Source organism: Macaca thibetana, chromosome 10 (assembly GCF_024542745.1).
Source record: "Macaca thibetana thibetana isolate TM-01 chromosome 10, ASM2454274v1, whole genome shotgun sequence".
Lineage (NCBI taxonomy): Eukaryota > Metazoa > Chordata > Mammalia > Primates > Cercopithecidae > Macaca > Macaca thibetana.
The window spans coordinates 10,892,113-10,912,573 of record NC_065587.1 but is presented as its reverse complement, the minus strand read 5'-3'; the positions used below and the strand labels follow the sequence as shown (position 1 = coordinate 10,912,573).

General features: G+C 47.3%; 1 protein-coding gene across 8 annotated transcripts in view; it reads left to right on the top strand.

Annotated features, from left to right (window-relative positions):
• The window catches only part of GRAP2 (GRB2 related adaptor protein 2), a 76,903-nt gene extending 65,353 nt beyond the window's left edge, over nt 1-11,550 (top strand). For 7 of the 8 annotated variants that reach the window (XM_050805989.1, XM_050805988.1, XM_050805986.1 and 4 more), the window contains 4 exons: nt 4,482-4,650; nt 6,547-6,777; nt 7,902-8,024; nt 9,421-11,550. In XM_050805989.1, the coding sequence (XP_050661946.1) occupies nt 4,482-4,650; nt 6,547-6,777; nt 7,902-8,024; nt 9,421-9,600 (703 nt within the window). In that variant the 3' untranslated portion in view covers nt 9,601-11,550. The remainder of the gene's footprint in view (nt 1-4,481; nt 4,651-6,546; nt 6,778-7,901; nt 8,025-9,420) is intronic. The other variant, XM_050805991.1, reaches the window with a different exon arrangement.
• Nucleotides 11,551-20,461: the final 8,911 nt, after the last annotated feature.

Genomic DNA, 20,461 nt, shown 5'->3' with positions numbered 1-20,461 from the left:
GAAAAGGTGTGGCACCTTTCTTCGCCCATCAGAAGAGTCACAGCTGACACTCCTACAAGACAGGTTAACGAGGAGAGTGGACACATTTGTTTAATCAAAAACTCATGTGACACAGAAGCCTTCAGAAATGAAGACTCAAAACCCAGGGAAAGCCGTATATTTTTATGCTTAGGTTCGACAAAGGATAGACAGCCCTGTCGAAATGGGATTGGGCAAAGGGGGTTTGATCTAAGGTAACAGACTGAGGTGGGAAATTGAACAAGGCCTGTCCCAAGTTTTGTTTTCTTTTTCTTTTTCTTTTTTTTGGGGGGATGAGGGGACAGGGTCTTGATCTGTTGCCCAGGCTGGAGTGCAGTGACGCAATCATCGCTTACCACAGCCTCTGTGTCCCAGGCTCAAGCCGTCTTCCCACCTCAGCCTCTCGAGTAGCTGGGGATACAGGTGCACACCACCACACCTGGCTAATATTATTTTTTTAACTTATTTTTTTGTAGAGACTGGGTCTTACTATGTTGCCTGGGCTGATCTCAAACTCCTGGCTTTAAGCAATCCTCCTGCCTTGGCCTCCCTAATAGTGACCCTTCTAGTCTCTCTGACCCACTGTGGGGAAGAGGAATTCTAATTTCTATGACTCACGCACGGGGAGAAAGAGGAGCGGGAGACCAGAGGTCAGGAAAAGGCCAAAGGAAGACTTTGCTTCCAAGGCTACTTGTGAAGCCTTCCAATCTCCTTTGGTTCAAAGCACTCAGCATGCCAAGGGGTGTCATTTTCTGAGCCCCAACAAATACATATATAGTTGTAGGCAGCTGAACAAAAAGAAAGGCTACTTCAACACAGTACAGTACAACAAAACCGAAAACAAGAGAACAGAGCCGAGGAGGGCCAGGAGTGGGGGAGGACTGTAACAGCGAAATCTCACTAAGGTGCAGCACCCCATAGGAAGTGACTCAGTCCATGTGTAGACATTACACAGCCCCAAACTCAGAAGCCCAATTCGGAACACTGTGTGTGGTCAGCATGTTGGGGATCGCAAGTCACGTATCAGACTTGACCACATGTGAAACTGCAAGAATATAATGCTGTTAGCAGATCAGGAGAAGTACAGTAAAACGTTACTGTCAGGTTATTGACAGGAAATACCGATCTGGTTGATTCAATATATTTTGAAAGGCATGTGGCTTTGTTTTAAGGACAGAAATCCAATCTCAAGTAATAAACTGTGGCCACTTTGCTATTTAGAAAGAATGGATATTTGAAAGGATAGGTAGGAAGGACTTAAAAATAACAAGTCAACAATTTGTATGCCTGCATACCTTTAAAGTGGTCTCTTTAGCATTGCCCTTGCAATCTTGCTTAAACTCTTAATTTTCCTCAAGAAAAACTTTATTTTCATAGCTTGGAGAATGGTAAACTTTAGTTCAGGCCAATATTGATGTATCACAAATTCTAATCTTGTTAGGTCTTAATTAACGAAATTTTGCTCCATTAACGTATATTACAAGTCCAGGTTGGGCGCTGTGGCTCATGCCTGTAATCCCAGCACTTTGGGAGGCTGAGGTGGGAGGATTGCTTGAGCCAACGAGTTGGAGACCAGCCAGGGCAACATAACAAGACCTCATCTCTACTAAAAATAAAAAATTAACCCAGTGTGGTGGCACATGCCTGTGGTCCCAACTACTTGGAAGGCTGAGGTGAAGGGATTGTTGGGGCCTGGGAGGTTGAGGCTGTGGTGAGCCAAGGTTGTGCCACTGCACTCTAGCCTGGGTGACAGAGCAAGACCCTGTCTCAAAAGAAAAAGATTATTTACATATATTATATACATATATAATTAGAAAAAACAATTTTACGTATATTATATTTAACATGTATGTATATATATTACAAGTCAAATCTATTTCTTAAGCCTCCCCTCTCTACCCCATCATAAACTTGACCAAGTAATTTGTTAGACTGAGGGGTATCTCTTGGGCCTTTGGTTTGCATGAAGATGACTCTGGCTTTTTCAGCTAGAAACTATGGTTTTTGTGGTTTTGTTGGTTTTTTGAGACAGACTCTCGCTTTGTCACCCAGGCTGGAGTGCAGTGGCACGATCCTGGCTCCTTGCAACCTCCGCCTCCCAGGTTCACAGCAATTCTCATGCCTTGGCCTCCCGAGTAGCTGGGACCACAGGTTCGCACCACCACGCCTGGCTAATTTGTGTGTGTGTGGTTGTTTTTAGTAGAGACGAGGTTTCGTCATGTTGGCCAAGCTGGCCTTGAACTCCTGGCCTCATGTGATCTGCCCGCCTCAGCCTCCCAAAGTGCTAGGATTATAGGCGTGACCCACTGTGCCCGGACCCAGAACTATGGTTTATATTTGTTTTATTAAAGTGAATTCTACAAAAACAGTCAGCCTTGACTTCTACCAAAGTCTTCCCCTGATATTGAGGCAATGAAGCTTCTAGTTATGGTGACAATTACCGTAATCATTATCACATCTTCTGTAGAAATGCAGTATAATATTTTCCAAAGCAAAATCATTGTTAATTATTTTTACATCTGTCATGGGCACAAATAATTAAGAGTTAATTGTAGTTCTATCACTCAGCATTTGTTAAGGGCCTAAAACACCAGATTTTGGAGTCCAGAGTCCTGAGTCGCATCCTTTCCTTTGTTTCACTTCAGGCTTGGGACAATAGTCAGGCCATCCTCTCCTTGTAGACCCAGATGACCAGCAGCAACCCTCACATCCATCCTTACAGCTTATGAGAGTAAAAGGGTTAGTGTTTCACACTCTGAGTTCTTTGAGGTGGTGGATGAAAAATTATAATATCATAAGAATATTTCCTCCTCCTCCTCACCCGAATGTGAAGGGTAATGACTTTGATTTGATCCATGTTGTCTTAGAAGGAAGAAAGTATCTGTTGGTGGCCAAAACCGAGGGGAAGACCACACAGTGATTGCAATATGTTGATTACCACCCCAAATCAGTCAAGCAAGAGGCCACTTGCACAACCTTTGGCTTCACTCAGCTATGAGCAAATCTCAGCATGTAAGATGAGACTGAGGCTCAGAATTTCCATGTCCTTCTTAACACAGATCCTTAAATCCATCCCTAAGAAACCTCCACTTACTCTCAGAGGTATCTTTACTCTCCAAGACCCTTTAAAATTCTTGACCTTTCTTTTACATCAGGCAATTGGCATCACTAGTGCTGGTTTATTTTTAGATATAAATGTATGTCGTTTGAAAATAAACTTTACATCCAAAAGAGAATGACTTGGCAATGAAGTAAAACTGGATCTAATGGTAAAGGCTCAGTCCACCCTTCCTAGATGGATAAAATCCATTTTCTCTAGCCCTGGTTTGAATGTATCCCATCATTTGTGAGTCCAGACTGGCATCAGAAGGTGCTGATCTAAAAGAAGTTATCATGTTTACGTGGCGTGACAGGCAAGCTCACTAGACTGGAGTCAGAGGCTCAGGGTTCTGGCCTCAGTCCTGCCACTCAGCAGTGACCTTGGCCAACCCCCTGAACCTCAGTGTTCTCATCTGTAAAATGGAGAAGTAAGGCTAAACAATCTCCAAGATCCTTGCCAATTAAAACTCTTATCATTTTGCCGGGCACAGTGCCTCACGCCTGTAATCCCAGCACTTTGGGAGGCCGAGGCGGGTGGATCACCAGAGGTCTGGACTTCAAGACCAGCCTGACCAACATGGTGAAACCCCATCTTTACTAGAAATACAAAAAAGCTAGCCGGGTGTGATGGTAGGTGCCTGTAATCCCAGCTACTCAGGAGGCCGAGACAGGAGAATCGCTTGAACCTGGGAGGCAGAGGTTGCAGTGAACAGAGATCGCACCACTGCGCTTCAGCCTAGGCAACAGAGTGAGACTCCATTTCAAAAAAAATAAAAAAAACTCTATATTTCATACAAAGCTATTTCGCCAAAAGCTGAAAACACTTTGTAACCTTATTTATGCAAAACATAAACCAAGATGATCTTTATTACATGGAGAAAAAATGTGACATATTTCTTAGGAAAGAGAGCAGCTTCTTACCTGCCAGTGCTAGCTTATGGGCTTAAATTAGGAGATGGTCCAAAGTATTTCTGGTAACAGGAAGATAATAGGAGCTTGAAATAACCCCATTGACATCTTGCAAATAAACATTGTGAAAAGGTCTTTGATCTCTTAGTCGTTAAGGCACTTGGAACATGATTTTCTTGTAAAAGGCTAGTTCCAGTGTCCAAGACAAATTTTAGCTCATCTGATTACCTTCTGCTGATGTAAATCCCCTCTAGCATAGCCTGTATCCTAAGTGGTCCATCCTAGAAAGCTCCTGCCGAAGCCTGACTGGCTGGCCCACCTGCCCAGTGATGAGTGAGTCATCCATATCTATATCTCCTGCCGAAAGAGAACTCCACCATCCCAGATGCGAGCAGCCTGGAGGTGGTGACATTATCACTGTGTAACATACAATTTCGTTTTGCCTTGATCTCCAGGCATGAGGATGACGTTCAACACTTCAAGGTCATGCGAGACAACAAGGGTAATTACTTTCTGTGGACTGAGAAGTTTCCATCCCTAAACAAGCTGGTGGACTACTACAGGACAAATTCCATCTCCAGACAGAAGCAGATCTTCCTTAGAGACAGAACCCGAGAAGACCAGGTATGCTCCAGGTCCGATCGACCCCAATCTAGAGATTTTAGGCAGCCCAAGTTCTCACGGGAACCGCAAGGAAAAATGCATAGGATGGGTATATCCTCTGAGTGTACTGAAAGACAGGGCTCAGAGCTCTGAGGTCAGATCTCAACTTAATACTTCCTAGTTGTGTGACTTTGGAAAGTTCTCTGAGCCTCAGTTTCCTCATCCATAAAGTAGGGATAATGGTAATATCTACCTCCCAGGATGGCTGTGAAGGTTGGAGAAGATAATGTATCCCATGCTTCATGTCATTCCTCATCACACTGCACTCAAGAAGCATCAGTTCTTACCACAGGTGCTGTTTGTTTGTTATTCATAGACATTGCTACACCAAAGTTTTCAACCTAGCTCAAGAGTTGCCTAAGATGAAGGAGTTGGGGGTGCTACAGACGGGGACATTAGGGAACAGCCTAGAGGTCAGGAATTAATTCAGCAGTTGGAGTTTTATGATGGGATTGGGGGTGGGGAGGACATGGGAGGAGAAAACTGCACTTGGAATTATTGCTGTTGGAACTGTTTGGAATACAGAGTATTGCTTTAAAAGGAAATGCGTCAGACAGACCTGGTATGAGATCCTGCTTTAATCACTTAGCTACCTGTATTCCCTAGCCAAGTTAAGAAACCTTCTGAGTATCAGTTTTCTCATCAGTAGAATGGAGAGAACAATAAAGCCTCCCTCACTGGGCCGTTGTGAGGAGTAAATGAGTTACTACACTAAGCACTATCAGAGTCTGGTCCATATTAAGCACTAAGAAAATGTTAACTTGCCTCCCATGAGTAAATTCACACATACACACACACACTCTCTCTCTCACATACACACACACACACACACACACCAATTTATAAACTATTTTTCAAAGGAAATAACATGGTTATAAGAGACAGGTATCATAGGAAGAAGCATTCACTAGAATAGCTGAAATCCTAGGGACAGGTTATTTGAAAAGGTATTGAGACTGTGAAAGCAATGTGTGCTTTGGGGAAGTCAAGAAAATCCTCCTTTTTCAAGTCCGTAGTTGCTTTTAAGCCTGAGAAGTTACTGCCAAAGGAGAAAAGAAGTTCCCACCAAATGCACACAGAAGTTGAGAAAGGAAAACAAAGGCTAGCCAAGACCTTGTGAATCACTCTAACCAGGAAACGAACAGAGGTATTAACTCACTAGGATGTGCATTCAGAGATAAGAGAAGCAATATAAAATTGCATTAAACGGGATTAAATGAGTTGGTATTTGTAAAGCGCTTAGAATAGTGCCTGGTATATGCTACGCCCAGGGTCCTACGTAATTGTTTGTTAAATGAAAATAACAATATGGTATTTCTGATTCGTAAGGTTGTTTTAACATTAGGGAAAAAGGCCTTACTTCTTCCCCAGCGGCAGGCCTGGTTCCCATGGCATTGCAAGAATGTTGCTGTTTAGGTCTCTATCACCAGGCCATAAATGACAGTTCAAAATCACGCAAAGTCAACAGTGGAGCTCATCTGGAGGGTAGGATGTCCAGCGGTGTGGCAACATGTGATAAGAAGGGGCGGCATTGTATCAGTAAAGTGGAATATTTCAGCTTGATTACACAGAGAAAAAACAAGCGCCTTGGAAATGGATTAAATGGCTACCAGGCGGAAAGTGTTAGTCTGTGAACCAGAGACCTGAACTCCTAAAACTGGGAGGATCTGAGAATACAGAGGCCACTTTGGAAAATGTGAAGGTCTGAAGTATCAATTCTCTTTCAGCTGCCCCCACCTACCAGCTATTTCTTGGAGCCAGAATGAGCAGGGTCCGGGAACAACTGCCCGAGGGTGGGGTAGGGCCCGAAGATCAGAGAGGACGGCGCATCTGCAGCATCTCTCTTCTCTCTCCCAGGGTCACCGGGGCAACAGCCTGGACCGGAGGTCCCAGGGAGGCCCACACCTCAGTGGGGCTGTGGGAGAAGAAATCCGGCCTTCGATGAACCGGAAGCTGTCGGATCACCCCCCAGCCCTTCCCCTGCAGCAGCACCAGCACCAGCTACAGCCTCCGCAGTACGCCCCAGCGCCCCAGCAGCTGCAGCAGCCCCCACAGCAGCGGTATCTGCAGCACCACCATTTCCACCAGGTATCTGGAAAGAAGGCAGTGGGCACAATACGGCGGAAAGGAGAACCTGCCTCCCCTCCAAGCCTGGCCCAGCCTCTTTAGGTCTCAGAGAGTTCATGATGAAGACCCTGGACCCCCCCCCAAATGGCAGAAATAGGGAAACTGCTCTTGGCAAAGACATCTCTGTGAATTAAATGACTCCCGCCTGAACACACACACACATACACATACACACACACACTCACACTCACACACACACACTTCCCCTGAGGACTCAGTGAACAATTGCTTCATTTTCCTATCAGCACACTTCCAAATCTATTCATGCCCCTTAACCCATCTGGCTGTCGAGATCCACAAGAAAAAAAGGCTTAATACCCACAACAGAGCCTTGTTTATTACTTATTTATCCGCTCCCACCCTTGTTCCCGATGGGTTTTCAGGCAGCTTACTGAGATGGACAATACGTTCATCGTTCCTGAATTCCTTAGCAGGGCACACAAAGTCCTTTGTGAGCTGCCAGAATCTATTTCCCCAGCCTCATCCCTGCTGCCTCCCCCCGACTCCCATGCAAACATACATTCCAGCAACCCCACACTACCTTAGTTACCCGAATGGTCCACTGCATTTCCTCTCATGCCTTTGTGGTGTTTTATATGCTGATCCCTCTGCCTGATGAGCCCCGCCCTGGACAATCCTACCCCTCCTCTAAGCTGGAGTTCAAGCATCACCTCCTCTGTGAAGCCTTTCTTGATTTCCTGGGCAGACACAGACATTTCTTCTCTCTGCTCACTTACCACTTAAATGCCCATGGTTCCCCCTCTAAATGGAAGCTCTATGAAGCCGAGACCTTCTCTTTCCAGCTATATTTCCCTTGTGTCTGCTACTGGACACGTGGTAGGTGCCTGATAAATATTTCTTGACTGAATAAATGAAACTCGCCTTTGCCTTCTTTGCCTTCAGAATCTAAGGTCCCTTTAGACCTTAGGTCCTCCTCCCCCTCAGCGTAGAAGGTTTATTGTCATCACCAGTAAGTATTCCTGGAATATACCAGCTGTGTGGATGGCATCTGAGCAAGGCAGTGAGGGAACCGGTGGGTGATGTCCTGGCAGCGGGATGACCGGTCTTCTGTTGTATGTTTCTAGGAACGCCGAGGAGGCAGCCTTGACATAAACGATGGGCACTGTGGCACCAGCCTGGGCAGTGAAATGAATGCAGCCCTTATGCATCGGAGACACACAGACCCAGTGCAGCTCCAGGCAGCAGGGGTATGAGAACCATCCCTCTTGGATCCCTGGGGAAAGGCCCTGGAACAGAGCTCAATGGAGAAGATGAGGCAGGAGAAACTCAAACCACACAGATCTGGCTGGGCACGGTGGCTCACTCCTGTAATCCCAACAGTTTGGGAGGCCGAGGCAGGTGGATCACCTGAGGTCAGGAGTTTGAGACCAGCCTGGCCAACATGGTGAACCCTCATGTCTACAAAAAATACAAAAAACTAGCCGGGCGTGGTGGCAGATGCCGGTAATCCCAGCTACTCAGGAGGCTGAGGCAGGAGAATCGCTTGAACCCAGGAGGCGGAGGTTGCAGTGAGCCGAGATTGCGCCATTGTACTTCATCTTGGGCAACAAAAGAGAAACTCCATCTCAAAAAAACAAACAACAACAACAACAACAACAAAAAAAAAAAACGCACACACAGATCAAATGAGAGGGGATGGAATGTTTGGGGAGGCCTGGGGCTGAGCCAGCACCGTCCAGTCTGTTGATCTCAGTCTGGTGCCTGCCAGGCCTTCCCTGTTCTCATAGTCCTCTGTTCTGGTTCTTTATCGTCTTTATCATAGCCCTTTACCATTGCCTTTATCATTGCTTTTTTGCTTTGTTTTTTGAGACAGGGTCTCACTCTGACTCCCAGGTTTGAGTGCAGTGGCACAATCACGGCTCACTGCAGATTCAAACTCCTAGGCTCAAGCGATCCTCCTGCCTCAGCTTCCCAAGCAGCTAGGTATATTATTTGTAGCGATGAGCTCTCACTATATTACCCAGGCTGGTCTGGAATTCCTGGGCTCAAGCAATCCTCCTACCTCAGCCTCCCAAAGTGCTGGGATTACAGGTGTGAGCCACCGTGCCTGGCCTGTGATCCATCTTGACTCATGACTTGATTGCCCTAACACCAAGGACTATTGTTTGGGGCATGTTGCCATTCTGTTTGTCACTCAAAGAAGATAAAAATACCACCTATTGATGTGGAGAGAGTGGTTCTCAGGGAGTCTCTTGGGGCTTTGGACAGTAACATCTGTTGGTAAAAGTCCTGGGTCTCCAGAGTGACGCTGGTGCATTCTGGGAACTTCTTGCTCAGGCCTGTGCAGAGGTATCTGATTTAAATTGCAGCAGCATAGCCGGGCATGGTGGCTCACACCTGTAGTTCCAGCTACTTGGGAGGCCAAGGCAGGAGGATTGCTTGAGGCCAAAGGTTCAAAACCAGCCTGAGCAACATAGTGAGACCCCCATGTCTACAAAAAAAATTTGTTTAAGCTGCAGAGGGGTCAGCCTTCAGGGAATGTTGCTCTCAAAGGACTTGGATGTGGTGGGAGGAGCCAGCAGACCCTCCCCTGCCTGCCCAGCCCACAGCTCAGCAGAGCCTCTTCTGTGCTTCCCCCAACAGCGAGTGCGGTGGGCCCGGGCGCTGTACGACTTTGAGGCCCTGGAGGATGACGAGCTGGGTTTCCACAGCGGGGAGGTGGTGGAAGTCCTGGATAGCTCCAACCCATCCTGGTGGACCGGCCGCCTGCACAACAAGCTGGGCCTCTTCCCTGCCAACTACGTGGCACCCATGACCCGATGAACCCTTCAGGGGACAGAAGCTTTTTGTCTGGAGCTGCCCACAAGGAAGGGGGCAAGGAAAAAAGGCTGGACTCCATGACTATATATACATACATCTATCCGTGTCTGCCTGTGCACACACAACATTTTATACTAGTAATTTATTGGCAATTGGGCTGGTAATTAGTTGATGCAAAAGGGAACTCAGGTGGAGAAGAATATTCACACTTGCTTTTCTGCTCCCCTCAGGGGTGTGTGGAAGGCACTGGGGGAGTTGGGAGGGGGGCAGGGAGATGAAATGGAGCTTTATCCTGGCCTTCAGCTGTCACTGCTTCCTCCTTGTCTTGGGAATTTTCACGGAGAACAGCTAAGCAGAGACTGCACCTCGGCATTGGACACAGAACAACAGGGTGGGGTTGAACATGGTGGGGCACGTTCTAGCTGACCTGCAAGCCCCGCTCACCTGGAGGGCTTGCAGGGCAGCTCTCCTCCTATTCTCCAAGGGGTGGGCACTGCTGCATTGGGAATTAAGGTGCAGCTCAGTGCCACGGGCAGCCAAGCCAGTCTGAGCAGGGATGTGGAGGCAGGACGGGGTTGGAGAGACTCTGCCTGTGCGAGGCTGGCCTCCTAGTCAACACCTAGCTGAGACATCCATCTCTGTTCAAATTAACATTCCTTGGGTCTTTCAAACGAATGTTCCAATGTGAGGAGCCAAGTCCTGGGAAATCGAGGGATTTTCCATGATCCCCAAGCAGCTTACTCTGTGTAACCTCTACTTCCCCAGCTATGAAGGAAATAGCATCCTAGACTCCATAAAGAGCTTGGAGAAGCTCTGGCTGAGAATGCTGAATGTTAGAGTCATTGTTTTATGGTTACAAGAGTGTGTCTTCAGGGCTGTGTTCATTTTCCCTCTTGATTTTGTTTTGAAGATGCCTTGCCCAGTGGCATGGAAAGAAGGCCCACTTAATAAGAGCACTGACTGTGGATTGATTGACTAAATATGACCCCAGGTGGAAGCTGGCTTTTATGTGAGCTCCCTGTTCAGTCTGACCATTGCTGTCCTCCTGCCACCCAAGAGTTGCACCTGGAGTAAGGAACCCCACCATGGCTGTCCCTCTCCATCCCCTCAAGCTAGAATCATGTGTCCAAGTGCTCACCCTGCAGGTGCGCAGCAGACGTCAGCCTGGCCAGGGACGAAGGAAACACTGGAGAGGAAGCTCAGGGCCTTAGAGGAGGCCAGGCGCAAACCCTTTCTTCACCAAGGGCACTCGGAGTTTGTGGGTGTGGGTGTGTACCCCGCGGGTGTGCCCATGTGTGCTTGCAGGCACATATGTGTGCACTCCTATGTGTATACATGTGTGCTTGTGTGTGCATGTGTGCATTCCTGTATGTGTGGACATGTGTGCGCATGCATCTGTGTGTCTGTGTGGTGAGACAGGAAAGAGGGGAGAAAGTGTTGGTGAGGGAGCCTGGAAGTTTTCTCTTCCCCAGCCTCTCTCGCTCTAAGGAGGGACGGGGTTGGGGGCAGCCATTATTGCAGGTGATTGGAGAAGAAAGATTTTCTGACTCAGAAGTAACTGCCAGTGTAGCACAAGCAGTGTCCCTTGTGACTCTGATTCTACAGTTCTCTGATCCCCATGTTTCCTTTAGAGGAAAGAGGAAAAAAGGAACTCGTGGTGGGTATAGGGAGGGAAAAGAAAATAGCCTGGTGGAGGCAGGGGGGAGTCGAGCCTGAGGAAGGAGTGCCTGCAGCTTTTGGAAGTGAAAGCAGAGACAGGGAAAGGTAGCTAAGACGTCCAGGAGTATCAAGGGGCAGTGTGAGAGGCACAGGGGGAGGAAGGGGAGAGGGTGAGTGCGGCTAGGGAAGAGAGCGGTGTGGAGTTGGTGGGCAGACGGTGCAGGAGGAGGGCCAGGCAGTGGGGAGAGGAAGAATCAGAGCAGAGAAACCGCTGCTGTGGAAGGCAGGGAGCAACGAAGCATAAGAAAAAGAACAGGAGAAAGAACAAAGGCAGAGAAGACCTCCTCAGCTATTTTGGTGCTAGGTAATGTGAAATGCTGCAGTAAATAAAAGCCAAAAGTAATGTTTGATTTTACAATATTTACAAACCATATGCTTTAAACAGCCCACAAACTTCATCCAGTTGTCTGATGATGTGGGAGGACCAGCTCTAGTTAGACAGAGGTACGTGATTGGATTCTGGTGGAGATTTTGTGCCTTGAAAGACTTCTCAAGAAAGCAGTAATAAAACAAAGTGTCCTTGTTTGGCCAGGCTGTGTCTGGTGTCTGTGTCGCATAACCCTCAGGTAGAGAGTGAGAACGAGACCAAGGGGTGACAGGCATCATCAGCCTGCAGGAGCTGACCCCATAGGCAGGTGGTATAAGCAGAGCTTTCAGAACCCCTGGAACTCAGTGTTTTGTTCTAGCTAAAGCTACTGAAGGGTATTTTGTACTGAGATGCCAAAGCGTCCTTCCCGTGCTCGTCAGCATGCCTCCATTCAGAAGGAACCCACAAGGAATGAGGGCTGTTAGCGGCCAGGTAAAGAGGACAAGAACCAAACTGTCCACGTTACGAATGGGCGGGGGAAAGGGAGCTCAACCTCCCTCAGCCTCTGGTGCTGCCAGGGGGAGTCCCTCCTCATGTGTCCCCACGGGCCCTAGTTTCTACCGGATAGCATTTCAGCACCAGAGGAGGGTCCAGCCAGCGCCTCTCACCAGTCACACAACCAGCAGCCAACATTGTCCCCGAGTTTAGCTGCAACGTTCTATGTGACTTGGGAGCTTGGCGCTTCCAGAGAAAAGCCAGTTCCTGTTGGACCAGTGGTTGGGTTTTCCTCAGCACTCGCTGTGCCTCACCGCATTTCAAATATCTGGCACCAGCCACTGCCCACCCACTTTTAGATGGCCCCAGGGTGATCTAACCATGGTGCTTCTCAAAATTTAAAGTGCCTACCAATTGCCTGGGGATCGTGTTGAAATGCAGCTTCCAACTCGGTCCTGAATTTCTAACAAGCTTCCGGGTGCTATTACTGGGTACACATGTTAAGTAGCAAAGGCGAAGAACTTAGCAGTGAGCAAAACTCTAATTGGGTTCTTCTTCTGAGGATATTCGGCCATTTTTCTTTGCTGCTGACGAATAGGTCACTTTGGCTTTGGGACAGATGCAATGCAGAACTGTCATTATTGACGTCATTCATATTTGGCGGCCCCGGTGACTTATTATTTTAGCATCTTTATCTAGAATTAAAAAAATGTAATGTGAGAGGAATTCAGATGAAATGCAAACAGGAATTTCCTATAACAATTACTATTTCCTAATAGTAATTATTTTAAACATGAGCAGAGGTTGCAGAAGTTGTAAAAGTTTTGTCAGGAAATCTTTAGTCATAAAATTGACTCTGGTCAGACGTGGCCCTGGTTGGGGCAGGGGACTGTGCTCCCAGCTAACCTAAAACACGACAGCCCATCTGGGGGACAGATTAGCATGGCCGAAATATTTGCTGTTTGCCTTGTCTAAGCCAACATTTCAGCCCGTCTATACCAAGGCAAGGGTGTGAGAAAAACCTTGATTGTCTCAATTCTTTCTAAAAAATGCTTCCTCAGTTCCTCCACTTTACTCCCTCACCTTGGCCATGCCGCCATTGTCTCTTGCTTTGGTAATTGTCAGCTTTCATACCCTTCTCCCTGCATTCTCTCCTGTAATCCGGCCCTCCACACAGATGCCAAAGCGATCTTTGTAAAAATAAATCTGATCACATCACTCCCCTTCCTACTGGATTTAGGTTTAAGTCCAAAGTCCTAATGTGGCCCTGTGAAGTCTGGCGCCTGCCTCACTCCTCAGCCGCCTCTTCTGCCTCCCCTGCCCCTTGCTTTTATGCTCCTGCCCCACTGGCTTTTCAGCCTCCAAATAGCCAGGGATTTGTCCCCAAACCTTTCACACTTGCCATTCTTGCTGCCTGGAGGCACATCCCCTGCTAACCCTGCTAACTTTTGTTCATCTCCAGGTCTGGGTTGGTTTTTTGTTTCAGATGGGGTCTTGCTCTGTTTCCCAGGCTGGAATGCAGTGGCACAGTCTCAGCTCACTGCAACCTCTGCCTCCCAAGTTCAAGTGATTCTCCCACCTCAGCCTTCCGAGTAGCTGAGATTACAGGGGCATGTTACCAGACCTGGCTAATTTTTGCATTTTTGGTGGAGACAGGGTTTCACCATGTTGGCCAGGGTGGTCTTGAACTCCTGACCTCAGGTGATCCACCTTGGCTTCTCAAAGTGCTGGGATGATAGGTGTGAGCCACCATGCTGGGCCCAGGTCTGGGTTTAAATGTCACTTCCAAACAGTCCTCCCTGCCCCCTAATCTAAAATAATCCTTCTCCTAAGATGGTCTCATGAATCCTGTGCCTTTTCTGAATAGTATGTACGCAGATGATGGTGCCAGACTGAGCTGTATGGCTATTAGACTGTAAGCTCCACGGAGCAGGGGTCACCTCTGTTTTGTAAACCATTGTACACCCAACATCTAGCACACAGAGGCTCAGTAAATATTTTTCTAATGGAGGAATGATTGGACCTGCTTCATCTCATCTATTTACTCGTTTTGTAACTCAACTGTCTTGGGCCTAACAGACCTATGGATGCAAACAAGGTCATATTTACAATGATATCCAGGTTCCAGTAGCTGTAGCCACTGTCTTTGGATTCTCCTCCAGTTAACTTCCGAGAGGCCAAGAGAGGGAGGCTGGTATCTCTCACGTGTTTAGGCACCAGTATACTCACACTTCCTACTCTGGTTCCAGTGCTCTGTTGCCCCACACATCCTCTGCTGACAATGCCTTCCTAGATACTGCAGATCCACTATGTACCACATTTATCTGCTGGTGAATTGACCCGATCCTTCAGGACACCAAATCCGCCCTGCAGTCCCCATGACAAGAAGATTGGGGAAGAGGTAGAGGGGAGGATGGCCTGTGCCCAATTCTGAGAGGCACTGGTTGGTCCCTGGCTCCCTCAGCATCTTCCATGAGCACAGCTGGCTCTCTTCTCAGCAGAGCCCTCCCTCCATCAGACAGAACAGGGGATACCAACCCTTCCCTCCATCTCTCTTTTCTCACTCTTCCCTGTTGCCTCTTTCTCCTTCCGCTCAAAACAAGCGGAATGTACCTACATGCCATCATTAGCTCCCAGCTAACCTGAAACACAACAGCCCACACTGGGGACTGATTAGCATGGCCAAAATATTTGCCGTTTTCTTTGTCTAAAGTCAACACTTCAGCCTGTCCATACCAAGGCAAGGGTGTCCCCTGCACCACAACATTTGTGCAGTAGATACCACCTAGAAGCCCAGTAGCTGTGCACCCACTCGTATTATTTTCAGTTTTGCTATAATTCATTCATTACATCAACAAATATTTACAAAGCACCTCTTCAGAGTCAGACACAATCAGCCATTGGGTCCTTCACATCTCTCAACTCTGTCCCTTCTCTGCACCCATTCCATAGCCACTGCCTTACTTCAAACCTCTCTCATTTCTTTCCCTGGTGACTGCAATAGTCTCAGCGCTCGTCTCCCTGCATTCCTGGCTGGCCCCCTGTAATCCAGCCTCCAAGGCAGTCAGGGAGATCTTATTCAGAGACAGGCTGATGATACCAAGCTTCTGCTCAAATCCTTGGGTTCTTCATGGTCTTCAGGCTGGAGTTTAACCTCCTTAGCTTCGCACTAAAGGCCTTTTGTGATCTGTCTGCTGCCTTATTTGTTCAGCCACATCTTCTACCTCTCTAGTCCCAAACACCCTTTACTTCAGTCCCTTAGAACGATTTTTGGTTCCCAGAATGAGGCATGTTTTCTCAGACCTCTGAGCCGCCCACATTCTGTTCTTTTTGCCTGGAGTGCTTCCTCCCGCTGTTTTGTCTAGACAAGTGCTGTCCATTAGGACTTTCTGTGATGAGGGAAAAGCTCTGTGTCTGATCCATCCAATGTGGTAGCCACTAGCCACATGTGGCTATTGAATACTTGAAACGTGCCTGGTACAAATGACTGAAATAGCCACATGTGGCAAGGGGCTGTCTTATTGGGCAGCATGGGTCCAGACAACTGTTACTTACTTTGAAATCATTAGCTCGGGGCTCAAGGTCTCCACTGGGAAACCATCCCAATATTATGATTGACATAAGTGCCCCCCGCCCCAGCCCCCCATTATGTTCCTGTAGTAACCTTGTTCTCCCTCTATCCCAATACTCAGAACACCATTGTCAGTGATTCACTGATCTACCTCCTCCACTAGACCGAATCTTTTTTAGGTCAAAGACAAGCAGTGCAGTCAATAAATGGTTGATGCCTGGATGCAGTGGTGTGCTGGTAAAAGTTTAATAATTGGCTCTCTCTGAGAGGAAGCCCTGACTTGTAGTATTTGCCAATTCTGTGGTGTAAACACTCCCACTATATGCCAAGAGAATGAGAAGACAAGTCACAGACCAGGAGAAAATATGTACAGAAGACATATCTGATAAAGGACTATGATAGACAAAGAACTCTTAAAACTCAACAATAGGCGGGGTGCAGTGGCTCACGCCTGTAATCCTAGCACTTTGGGAGGCTGAAGCAAGTGAATCATGAGGTCAGGAGTTCGAGACCAGCCTGGCCAAGATGGTGAAACCCCGTCTCTACTAAAAATACAAAAATTAGCCGGGTGCAGTGGCGGGCGACTGTAATCCCAGCTACTTGGGAGGATGAGGCAGGAAAATTGCTTGAACCCGGGAGGTGGAGGTTGCAGTGAGCCAAGTTTGTGCCACTGCACTCTAGCCTGGGCAACAGAGCAAGACTCAATCTCAAAAAAAAAAAAAACAACAAAACAACAACAACAACAAAACTCAACAATAAGAAAATGAACAACCCGATTTAAAAATGGGCAAAAGACATGAACAGACAGCTCACAGAAGAAGATATAGATGGCAAGTGAGGAGATCAAAAGATGCTCAATATCATATGTCATTAGGAAAATGCAAATTAAAACAATGAAATATCACCACACACCGATAAGAATGCCCCATATCTAGAATACTGACAACACCAAATGCTGGTGATTACGTGAAGCAACAGAAACTCTCATTCATCGATGATGGGAAGACAAAATGGTACAGCCACTTTGGAAGATAGTTTGACTGTTTCTTGCAAAACTAAACTTACTCTGGTCATAGGATCCAGCATTCACACTCATTGTTATTTACCAAAAGGTGTTGAAAACATCCACACAAATATCTGAACATGGATATTTATAGTGGCTTTATTTATAATTGCCAAAACTTAGAAGAAACCAAAATGTCCTACAATAGGTGAATGAATAAATCAACTGTGGTACCTCCGGACAATATAACAGTATTCAGAAAGAAATGAGCTACCAAGCTATGAAAAGATGAAAACCTTTAAATGCATGCTATTATTATTAAGACAGAGTTTCACTCTGTCAACCAGGCTGGAGTGCAGTGGCGCAATCTCAGCTCACTGCCATCTCCATCTCCCTGGTTCAAGCAATTATCCTACTTCCGTCTCCCAAGTAGCTGGGATTACAGGCACACGTCACCACGCTTGGCTGATTTTTTTTTTGTTTTTTAGTAGAGATGGGGTTTCACCATGTTGGCCAGACTGGTTTTGAACTCCTGACCTCAGGTGATCTGCCCACTTCAGCCTCCCAAAGTGCTGGGATTACAGGCGTGAGCCACCGCACCCAGCCCTTAAATGCATATCACTATGTGAAATAAGCCAATATGAAAAGACTACACACTATATGGTTTCAACTACATGGCATGCTAGAAAAGGAAAAACTAGAGAGGTAAAAAGTAAAAAGATCAGTGGTTGGAAGGGTTGAGGGAGGGAGGGATGAATATGCAGAGAACGGGGGATTTTTAGGGCAGTGAAACTCCTCGGTGTGATGCCACAACAATAGACACATGGCATGACACATTTTTCAAAACCCATAGAATGCACAACAGGAAGAGTGAACCCTAATGTAAACTCTGCATTTTGGGTGATTATGGTGTGTCACTGTAGGATCAACAATTTTAACAAATATATCACTCTGCTGGAGGATGTTGACAGTGGGGGAGGCTGTGCATGTGTGGGGATGGGGGGTATATGGGAGCTCCCTGTGTCTTCTGTTCCATTTTGCTGTGATCCTAAAACTGCTGGAAAAAAAAAAAATCTACTTAAAAAAGAACAACTCCCACCATGGCAGATTTCAGGCTACCAACATGACATCACTGAACCCAGAGTTTGGAAGATATGTGCATAATTGTTTTTCACGGGCAGATAGGAGCCAGCCCCAGCCCACCACCGCATGAATGAATGAATGAATGAATGAGTGAAATGTGTCAGATGCTGGGAATACCAGGGACACCATCAGGCTCTTTAGGGAGAAGTCTATTCAGACCTGCAAGAGCTGGGCATGCAACTGCTAGTCCGACTTCAGCTCCAACTGAGGAGATAAAGGATCAGGGAGTCCCATCTTTGATTTAGTCAGTAAATCAAAGATATGGAACGCTCGTTTTCTTTGGGTGCTTTACCTTTAATACCAAGACTTGTTGAGGCATATATTCAGTGACCCACTCAGATTAGTGCCAAGTGAGTGAGTGGAGGTGAAAAAACAGAGGCCTGACCAAAAGGCTCTAGAACAACAAGAGGCTCATGATTTCCCATCAAAAGAAGTCCAGAGAGAAGACAGCTATTGGCTGGCTTAACACAATGGCCCAACATTGCATCAGTGATGTCTCCGAGCATCAGTGGTGTCTCTTCTCAGTGGCTTACAGTTCCAGACATCACATGCAGAACTGGCTTACAGCTCCAGACATCACATGCAGACGTGACAATGTCTAATGGAAAAGGGGCACATTCTCTCCCAATTCTGCTCAATGAGAAAACCCTTTCCTTCTTGGAGGTCCTTCAGCAGCCAATCACACAGATCCCACTGGCAAGACTGGATCCCATGCTGTTCTTACACCAGCCATTTCCAAGAGAATGAGGCTGCCATAACTGGCTTAGGCCACTTGTTAGGACCCTTCAGGAGGCAGAACCTGGGAACCCAGGCAGGGCTCTGCCCACAGCAAGAAGCAGGTGAGGGTGTGGGGGTGGCGGATGGCTGTCAAAACTCAATATACAGGGAACATTACAGGAAGAGTCACTTACTTTACGATCATGTCATTTCATAAACATTTCTTGACATAATTAGGGAACAAGAGGGAGCATGAAAGAGCACAGCTCCCCTGCCATTCCCCCCGCCACAGTGAGACGCCTGCAAGGACACACACACAGCCTTTCCATCGGTCTTCCTCCATGGATCCCCCATCCACACTGAGCCAGCAGATCAATGGGGACAGGTTCCATGCTGTTCAGAGAAACCAGCACTGTACACAGTGGGGCCCTGCATCCGCTGCAGGGGTGGACACCTCGGCCAGCCCAGGGCTGTGCCATCATCCCCGAGACTCACTGATCCTGATGTGAGACTCTCTCCGACAGGGGCTTCCAGGCATGGCTCTATGCAGGGTCATTTGTGGCCACACTATGACGTGGGCGATCCCATTTCTACAAATCTAAATTCCCCAGGGCAGGCAGCATGTGCTATCTCACTCCCTCGGCTCTAACCTGGTTATGGGAAGTTGCTAGGTAACTGCTTCCCACACTGCAGGAGGCTTAGTTACCATGGCAAGTCCAGATGGGTGGGGGGCGCAGAGGAAGGGAGCGCTGGCTGGGGGTCTGCAGCCAGGATTCTGTCCCCACTCTCTCCTGAACCCCTGGACCTAAGGGAAGTCTCTCAACCCTTCTGGGCCTCAGTTTCTTCCTAGAAAAATGAAGGAGAGGCTGGGTCTCTTCTTGCTCTAAACCACTGATGCATGCGGATGGCGTGCCTTGAATGAGCACTGATCCTTAGACCCCTCTTCGGCAAAGAGTGACTCAAGATGGGTGCAGAAAAGGAATACATTAAGTTTATGTCTTAGTCTGGGCAACATAGCAAGACTCTGTCTCTACCAAAAAAAAAAAAAAATTTTTTTTTTTGAGAGAGAGTTTTACTCTGTCACCCAGGCTGGAGTGCAGTGGCGCAATCTCCACTCGCTGCAACCTCCGCCTCCTGGGTTCAAGCGATTCTCGTGCCTCAGCCTCCCTAGTAATTGGGATTACAAGCATGTGCCACCATACCAAGCTAATTTTTGTATTTTTAGTAGAGACAGTTTTCACCACATTGGCCAGGCTGGTCTCCAACTCCTGACCTCAAGTGATCTGCCTGCCTCGGCCTCCCAAAGTCCTGAGATTACAGGCATGAGCCACAGTGCCCGGCCCTCAATTTGTTTTGTTTATTTGTTTTGTTTTTTTGTTTTTTTTAATTAGCCAGGTGTGGTACATACAGGTACCTGCCTATAGTCCCAGCTACTCCAGAGGCAGAGGTAGTAGGATCACTTGAGCTCAGGAGTTTGAGACTGCAGTGAGCTATGATTGTACCACTGCACTCAGCCTGAGTGACAGAGCAAAGACCCTATCTTAAAAAACAAAAACAAAACAAAACAAACAAAAAAGGCCAGGCGTGGTGGCTCATGCCTGTAATCCCAGCACCTTGGGAGGCCGAGGCAGGCAGATCATGAGGTCAGAAATTTGAGACCAGCCTGACCAACACGGTGAAACCCCGTCTCTACTAAAAATACAAAAATTAGCTGGACATGGTGGCACACGTCTGTAATCCCAGCTACTCAGGAGGCTGAGGCAGGAGAATCCCTTGAACCTGGGAGGCGGAGGTTGCAGTGAGCTGAGATTGCACCACTGCACTCCAGCCTGGGCGACAGATCGAGACTGTGTCTTTGAAAAAAAAAAAAAAAGTTTATTTTTCTTTAAAAAAATAGAGAAACTAGCAA